The sequence below is a fragment of the Carassius gibelio genome, chromosome A18, assembly GCF_023724105.1.
Source record: "Carassius gibelio isolate Cgi1373 ecotype wild population from Czech Republic chromosome A18, carGib1.2-hapl.c, whole genome shotgun sequence".
Taxonomy (NCBI): domain Eukaryota; kingdom Metazoa; phylum Chordata; class Actinopteri; order Cypriniformes; family Cyprinidae; genus Carassius; species Carassius gibelio.
Window position 1 is genome coordinate 20186081 of NC_068388.1, and position 9585 is coordinate 20195665.

General features: G+C 38.9%; 1 protein-coding gene across 1 annotated transcript; it reads right to left on the reverse strand.

Moving 5' to 3' along the window:
- Positions 1–392: 392 nt before the first annotated feature.
- On the reverse strand, positions 393–2982 carry LOC127934494 (DNA-directed RNA polymerase II subunit RPB9). The gene is made up of 6 exons (XM_052531930.1): positions 2814–2982; positions 2681–2735; positions 2358–2431; positions 1482–1556; positions 1359–1410; positions 393–917 (listed from the first exon to the last, which is right to left on the reverse strand). The coding sequence occupies exons 1-6, from the start codon at positions 2873–2875 to the stop codon at positions 855–857; spliced, it is 381 nt and encodes a 126-aa protein (XP_052387890.1). The 5' UTR covers positions 2876–2982; the 3' UTR covers positions 393–854.
- Between the last annotated feature and the right edge of the window lie 6603 nt (positions 2983–9585).

Sequence of the window (9585 nt, forward strand, 5' to 3'; positions counted from 1 at the left end):
AAAAAGTTTTCTGTGCTTGTTTGCACGGCTGCACAATATAGTCAAACATTTGATGATTCTATGTTATTAGTAAAACTATAAAATAACTGTCTTTTATTATTTAATTAAAATATTAAGATATATTGCATTATAAAAAAATACATATTTAATAATAATAATAAAAAAAATTGCAGTACAACTGTAAAATTGCAATATAATTATTTATGGTTGTCTTAATTTCTTCCTTTCCAATCATTAAGATTTTATTCTGGCAGGAAACCGTAAAGCCCTTAACTCTTCTCTTTTCTCTGGTTTTATTTCCGTTAACTGTGCAGCCCTATCCAAATCCCCATCGAATAAGAACTGTACCTATCCAAACTCAAAACAACAACTTTTCAAAATAAAAACTCTAATTACTTTTTGCAATCTTTTATTACAAACCTTCCAAAAAATACACTGTGTAGAATTCAAATGAAAAAAACTATAAACACTTCGGGTCAAAGGACGAGTCACTGGTGTTTGTGCATGAATCTCACACTAAAATTAAGCAACCTAAAGTTTAGTCACCGACAAAACGAGCCCAGTCTCATAAAAATATATAAATATATGTATAAATAATATTCCAAATAAAAAGGAAATCTTGTGGTATTGATACACACAAATGGACTTTGGCGTGCATATAATACGCATTTTTCGCATACATATACCACAAGTTTTCCTTTTTATTTGTTGTACTACTTATCCACACTTTCATTTCGAGTTAGGAGCCGCAAAACACATCCACTCCACAACAGACGTCCCCTAAACTGAGAAATAATGTTCAGGGATGGAACAAGAATGACGCGGGGCCCCAGAACGTCTAATCTTTCTCCTCCTCATTCTGTCCATCTGTGGCCGCAGTGTGGGGCAGTGCAGACATAGTAAAGCCTCATGGCATCCTGCATTCAGAAAGTCAAAACACATCAGAAAGTTCAGTTTTGTCCTAGATAGTATTTATGTTATTGCTGTAATAAAATAAATCACATACATACACACACACTTTATTTTAACTGAAAATATTTAAAGTCAAAATAAAGCCCTTTTTTTACCATTTCAAATATTTATTACAAGTCACAAAATAAGTCACGTGGATACAATGTATAATCTAGATGAGAATTACTGTTAGAGGAGAACAGTGTTTAGAAATGGTTATAAATAAAGATTATTGGGGTACATTTTACAAGAAAATGCTATTTTTCAGTATTTCCGTTTAATTCAGTGCTTTTACAAGCAATTTCTGAGTGAAAACGGTTTTAAAATATTTTTCAGTGCAGTTATTAAGTCACGGATCTGAAACTGCTGAAGAGCAGCAGCAGCAAACATTGATTGTGTGTCATCACCTCAGCCTTCATACTGTGAGACTGGAAGAACACCGCCTCCTTGTGGCCACACCTAAAATCACACATTCACATTAATACCATCATTAATACAGATCTACATCAAGAAACAAATTGAACTCTTACTTTGGGCAAGGGTGGTCCTCCGTCCGAGGTAGTGTTGGATCCTGAGCCACGTCTGCAATAATCTGAGTGAGTTCACTGGCGGAGAAGAGGGACTAGGTTAGAGGAGTCTAGAAAAATCTCTTCAACCAATAAACACTACAGAATAATCCAGCCAGAGTTAAAGACGGCAGGTAGAACATTTATGAAGTTTTTCCTCTTCACTTCTTGCTATAGTATGAAAAAACCCAACAATCAGAAGGGATGTTAAAAGATACAGTACAACTTACTGAAATGCATCACGTGTCATGTAATCATCATTTCAACCGCGGAGAGAAATCAATAAACAGCTTGTAAACAATGTTATGTAATGTTACATTTACCTCCGAAAAGCCATTCAATGTCCAGATCTTGTTCTAGTCATCTCTTTTACTGAATCTATGAATCATATTACGTATTCATTAAATTTCAAAATTATATATTTAAAAAATATATTTACTTAACTTGTCACTGATGTCTTATTTACTGTATGTTTGAATAAATCTGTTATAAAAATAAATTAAGGGAACAATTATACAGTTCATATAAAACTGTCTATTTTAGCACTAATCTATTGGTAATTTTATCCTGTAATATTATCGCGGTGTACCAACTGACAGGGTTTTCTCTATAGTTTACAGCATTAGATGAGAGATTGTTTTATATATCCAAATTTATAAACAAATTTATATCCAAAACAACTGATATCGAATCAAATAAAGAGCTAGTGAATAAGAATCAAATAAACCCAGCAGTCTTTGTCCCCTGAGCAGTACAGACATGCCTTTAATGTGAAAAAAAAAGTTCTACGGCAAACTAATGCATCGTCTCTTAGTAAATAAAACAAGATAAGATACTCACTCAACCTCATGGGTGATTTTGTTCACATAGATGCAGCTGTTATCGGCTTCTTGTTGATAGTCACAGTTTCTGCACTGAACACACACAGTACATGAACACAAGCAAGGGACTGAAGAATCGAGAACACATATGTTGATCAACCATTAGCTTGACGCTCGATTGTAATCACAATAAGTCATATGCATGTCAAAACACATCTGTTTATTAGATCTACTAACTGTAATCATAAATCAATGCATAAACGCGCTATGAGCATTGACTGAACTCTCTCACATGGTCTAAAAGGACAACTCATGCACATAGATTTGGAAAAAATAACTTACAGCGTAGAGCAGGATGCGGTTTTCTTTATCCTCTTTAGGATACAGCATGTTATTACTGTTAAAGAGAAAGATTCATATGAGACGAAACAAACACAAACCTCAGAACAGCGAGTTTTCATCTAACGTTACTCACCACTCCTGACAGAACCTGATGCCCACAAAACCAGGTTCGTAAGTGCCCCCTTCCAGATCCATTATAAAGATACTGTAATTAAGGTAAGAGATAAAGGATAACCGTCCTCATCCACTCCGTCGAAAAATGTCTTGGAACAGTCGTTTGTGCGCATGCGTGACCTCTGGCTCGCGCTGCTCAGATACATCACAGCGCCTCCTCGCGGCGGAGGACAAAACTGCGATTTTTCAGCGAATAGAGACGACGTGTAATGTTTTCAAGTTCAATTTATTCTGATTATTTATACATATTCCTACTATTTTGCTGACATTGCATTAAGGGACTTAATGCTTGTGCTGTGTTGAAAACCCTATAGCACCTTTGGTTTGGTGGCCTTTTAAAAATCTTTATTAAGTTGGTCTAGTGGATTCAGTCTTTTTATTTAATATTATTGTTGCTAATTAATTTAGACATTTATATTATTATTATTATCATTATTATTTTATACACCATATATATATATATATATATATATATATATATATATATATATATATAATGTAGTGTTAAAATAAATTATCATTACTATGTGTTAATCTCTTAATTAAATGATGTTCACTTTTGATTTGTTTTACTTATTCATTTTATGGTCGATTTTACACTATTATTTTACATTTGTATATGGAGCGACACAATCAAACATAATGATATCTAGACAAGGTAAAATTGTACATTATTTATTCAAATATAACCTTAAAGGGTTAGTTCGCCCAAAAATGAAAATTGTGTAATTAGTAACTCACCCTTATGCTGTTCCAAACATGTAAGGCCTCCTTTTATCTTCGGAACACAGTTTAAGATATTTTAGATTTAGTCAGAGAGCTCTCAGTCCCTCCATTGAAGCTGTGTGTACGGTATACTGTCCATGTCCAGAAAGGTAAGAAAAACATCATCAAAGTAGTCCATGTGACATCAGAGGGTCCGTTGGAATTTTTTGAAGCATCGAAAATACATTTTGGTCCAAAAATAGCAAAAACGTCGACTTTATTCAACAATGTCTTCTCTTCCGTGTCTGTGTGAGAGAGAGTTCAAATCAAAGCAGCTGGATTTCCGGTTCGCGAACGAATCATTCAGTTCACCGAGCCGAGCCAGATAACAAACAATAGACTGACTCGTTCACGAGTGAAGAACCGTTTCTGTCAGACGCGGCCGATTCGTGAACCGAGGAGCTGATGATACTGCACATGTGTGATTCAGCATGAAGCAGACCGACACACAGAGCGTCTGAACTGATTCTTTTGGTGATTGATTCTGAACTGATTCTGTGCTAGTGTTATGGGTGCGGGTAAACCTAAGGCTTGAATCAAGGGCAATCATCGGCAATGAAGCCATTACGTCGAGCACAAAATAACTGGTGAACCGTTTTCTTCAACCGGTTTATTGAATCGAACTGTCCGAAAGAACTACTGGTGATCCGAACACCTATGCAACCGGTTCTTCACTCGTGAACGAGTCAGTCTATTGTTCGTTATCTGGCTCGGCTCTGTGTTCATCTTCAGTTCTTTCTTCACAGCAGTTCAGTCAGTGTACTGTTTGAGTTCATGAATTAATCTGGGATATTGGTTTGTTTGAACTCAGAGGGAGTGTCAGCCACATTAAAAAAGTTAACAGCTTAAGTCATTTGTGGATTAATGCGTATTAGAGATGCGAACCGTTTAAAACGTTTCAGTTCGATTTGGTGAACTGAATGATTCGTTCGCGAACCGGAAATCCAGCTGCTTTGATTTGAACTCTCTCTCACACAGACAGGGAAGAGAAGACAATGCTGAATAAAGTCGTCGTTTTTGCTATTTTTGGACCAAAATGTATTTTCGATGCTTCAAAAAATTCCAACGGCCCCTCTGATGTCACATGGACTACTTTGATGATGTTTTTCTTACCTTTCTGAACATGGACAGTATACCGTACACACAGCTTCAATGGAGGGACTGAGAGCTGTTGGACTAAATCTAAAATATCTTAAACTGTGTTCCGAAGATAAAAGGAGGCCTTACATGTTTGGAACAGCATAAGGGTAAGTTATTAATGACATAATTTTCATTTTTGGGCGAACTAACCCTTTAATATTCGCATTATTTTATGATGTAACAGTACAGAGGCAGAAGGAAAACAGGCGACCAGCAGTAGATTGTATTCTTGGCCATAGGGTGGAGACAAAACCAAATTGACCAGAAATCATATATAGTTACTGTCCAGGTATACTACACACACAGAAAAACACAAATAAAACTGTGTTTTTCATTATTCTGTAAATTATAAACATTTAATGTATTAATATGATATGAAAAACACATTTCTCAAATTCATTATGGACAAAGATGCACTTAAGAAGAACAAACATCCTCATGTTATTTCAAGCTCCCAGTGGAGTGACATAAAATAAGATTAGATCCAGAACCTGCTAGTGCACCGCTGACAAATAAGTGGTTCATTATCTGGGAGTCTGCTGTGCGGTCACATTTGGTGCACGGCTGTTGTCAAACACAATTCAGACCACATGAAAAGAAGACCATTTCTAAAAAACTGTGGTGACAAACTGAAAATATGGCAAAATAGACCAGAAAAACATTCTTGTGCAAACTAGTAATGTCCTTTCAATACCCTCCAGATGGACAATCTAGTTTGTTTTTCCCTTTAGAAATGATAAAATAAGAGAGTCATGAGCATTATGGCAAACATAAATTCATACTTATAAGAATTTAATTACATTTCCATGAAATTTTAAGAAACTAGTGTCCCCAAAATGTTTTGATGCCTTGTGACTAGAAAGTTTTTTCAAAAATAACGTAGAAAAGAGAAGTTAGTTACATTTGTAATCTTATACTGCACCTTTGTCTTCCTTCTCTTTTCCCCAGATTTAAAGTCCTTTGCACTTTTCACACTTTTTTTGTTTTCTTTAATATACATTCATGGCCAAAAATATTGGCACCCCTGGTAAATATGATCAAATAAGGCTGTGAAAATGAATCTGCATTGTTAATCCTTTTGATATTTTATTTAAAATCACAAAAAGCTAACCTTTCATTTTAAATTGGGGGAAATATAGTTATGAAATAAATATTTTTCTCAAATACATGTTGGACACAATTATTGGCACCCCTAGACATTCTTATGAGTAAAATATCTCTGAAGTATATTCCCATTCATATTCACAATTTTGAGCACTTCAGGGTGATTTTGAACATGAAATTATCCAGCCGTGGCTTCCTGTTTCACAGAAATTTAAAAAGGAGGGAAAACAAAGCACGAACTTCCTTAATCATCCATCAGAATGAGAAAAAACAAAGAATATACGTCTGACGTGCAGCAAAATATAACTGAGCTTCACAAATTAGTGAAGTGGCTTTAAGAAAAGAGCTAGAGCAGTGAAAATTCCCATTTCCACCATCAGGGCAATAATTAAGAATTTCCAATCAACATGAAATGTTACGAAACTGCCTGGAAGAGGACATGTCTATATTGTCCTAATGCATGGTGAGAAGGAGAGTTTGAGTGGCCAAAGACTCTTCAAGGATCAAAGCTGAATAATTGCAGAAAAAAAGTTCAGTCTCTGGGTCAGAAAACCTTTAAAAAATAGTCAAACAGCACCTACATCACCACATGTTTTTTGGGAGGGTTTCAAGAAAAATTCTCCTGACTCATCCAAAAACAAACTCCAGCACAACCAGTTATCAGACATGATCTGGGACTTGACCTGACTCGACTCAACGGGGACCTGACTCGACTCTGGAGGGACCACGGGGACTTGACCTGACTCGACGGGGACCTGACTCGGCTCTGGAGGGACCACGGGGACCTTATCTGACACGACTCAATGGGGACAGGACCTGACTCGACTCTGGAGGGACCACGGGGACCAGACCTGACTCAACTCTGGAGGGTCCACAGGGACCTGACCTAACTCGACTCAATGGGGACCGGACCTGACTCGACTCTGGAGGGACCACGGGGACCGGACCTGACTCGACTCTGGAGGGACCACGGGGACCGGACCTGACTCGACTCTGGAGGGTCAATGGGGACCTGACTCGACTCTGGAAGGACAACGGGGACCTGACTCGACTCAGGACGGTCAGCTGTGGATGCCATCTTGTGCAGTGGCACTGTGCCGGTGGCCATTTTGTGCCGTGGCGCTGGGCTGGTGGCCATCTTGTGCCGTGGGGCTGAGCTGGCGGCCATCTTGTGCCGTGGGGCTGGGCTGGTGGCCACTTTGAGCTGTGGCGCTGGGCTGGTGGCCATCTTGTGCAGTGCTGCTGGGCTGGCGGCCATTTTGTGCAGTGGCACTAGCCTGCAGTCACCTGGTGTTGTGGCGCTGGGCTGGTGGCCATCTTGTGCTGTGACGCTGGGCCAGCGGCCATTTTGTGCAGTGGCACTGGCCTGGCGGGCACCTGGTGTTGTGGCACTGGGCTGGCGGTCCTCCTGTCTGGAGACATAAGTGGAGTCGGCCATCACACCTGGAGATACAGGTGTGGCTGGAGTATCCCACTGAGACCGATGTTGTAGGTACATGGTGAACCTGTCAGGGTTTGGCAAGGAGGAGCTCAGGTGCAGACAGGAAGTAACTAAACACAGGATTTATTTATACAAAAAGGGAAAACAAAACCCACTAGGGGGAAAACAACGGCTAGGGCAGGAACTAAACAACAGGACAAGATTGACATGATAAACAAACTCGTAAACACTAACTAAAAACAAACACTCATGGTTATACAAAGACTTCAAGGATACAGAAACATCTAGAGACACTCACGATCTGGTAAACAATCACGATGTGGAACAATCACAATCACAATGAACCGACGAAAGACAGAGCACACTAGGGGATCTAAATAGGAGAACTAATTAAGACACGACAGGTGACACAGATACGGCAATCACGATAACACTAGGATAACAATGGGGGCGGGGCAAGGGAACGAGACAACACAAGCACATGGCCCAAAGACAAGGCCATGTGCTTGTACACAAAACACGGGTCTGTCATGATCCTGCCTCAAGACTAGAGAAAAGTCAGGACATGAAGGCAGAATCATGACAGAACCCCCCAAAAAACAGGATATCCAGCTCCTTCATCTCCCACTCAGGCACAGGGTTATCAAGGCAGGCGTTAAAAAGGTCTTTAAGTGCCTCATCATTGTATCCCATTCCTACCGCCATGGTCTGGAATCTTTGTGCCAAACCACCCACCTCACTCCCCTTTTGACGGAGGGTGGTTAAGTTCGAAAGTCTCCCCATCTGCTCCTGTAACGGATCTGGGGAACTGATACAAAATCCCACACTGCTGGATCTGGGGATGATGGAGTCCTTCTGTAACAAATGCACACAGGAAACGAGAGATCCAATAGCAGTGTTTAATGGGAAATCCAAAATCAAAATCCAAAACAGGCAGATCCAAAACAATGAAAGCTGTCAAAAAAACAAAACAAACAAGAAACATGAAAAACACGAGGGGACACGAGAAAGCAGGCTGATGGAAAACAAGGACTCCATGAAACAGATAGAAACAGACCTGTATATATAGACAGGTGAAAATGATGAAAGTGGGGACAGCTGAGTGCAATTAACAGGTGTGCAATTAACAGTAATGAAGGGACAATTTTTTGTGGGAAATGTAGTGCCTGCAGTGGGGTGACTATGGGGAAGTGAGACTACTAGTGGATACCCAGGGAAACACAGACCAGACACTGTGACATATGTGCATTAGAAAAAAACATTTATTTCATAATGCTATTTCCCTCCATTTTAAATTCTTATTATACAATGAAAGGTTAGATTTTCGATATCTTTTTTAACAATGCAGATAAATTTTCCCCGCTTTCTTTGATCATATTTATCAAGGGTGCCGATATTTTTGGCCGTGACTTCATACTTTTAACATTTAAAGCACACTACAAACACATTTCGTTTTCACAAGGGTAACAGGGAATACTAATTAAAAATGCAGCCTTTTAGACAGAGGGCATGTGGTTGCAGTGACAAAGGCAAGATAAATTAGTAGTCTGGTGCAAGTAAAGCATTTTAAACATATCTGTGTTGACAATTCCAGCTTCAAAGAAAAGACAGCTGACATTTTGAAACATACAAACAAAATCATGTACTAACGAGGAGACACTTACTGTACTTGCGAAGGAGCTACAGGAATCAAGTTAATTTGGTCCCCCCATCCTGAGTTATCAATTGAATTATTTAACACTATAGATCACTCTATTTTAATCACCCATTTAGAGACTATTTTTGGGGTTTCTGATTCTGCATTCAAGTGGTTTAAGTCCTACCTCTCCGATCTCAAGCAGTTTGTTGTGATGGGTGATTGCAGGTCTGAGGTCATTGTGGTGCACCCTGGTGTTCCCCATGGTTCAGTTGTGGGCCCCTTACTTTTTAGTATTTAAATTTTTTCCATTTGGCCAACTTTTAAGAACACTTTGTCTTAACTTTCACTCTTATGCCGAGCACAAATTGAAAACCTGATGTCAATATGCCTGTGTCTTTTCTTTCTCAGTGTTTTACTGAAATAAAAAAAATGGATGTCTGAAAATTGTCTTGGTCTAAACAGTGACAAGACTGAAGTGATGCTTATTGGTTCACCTCATCAGTTGTGTAAAGCAGAGTCCATAACCTTAAGTGTGGATGGCTCTGCTTTACAGTTTCAAAGTGCACTTGGTGATATTTGACGCCAATTTAACATTTGATCCACATGTTCGTAATACAGTCAATGCATATTTTTCCATCTCAG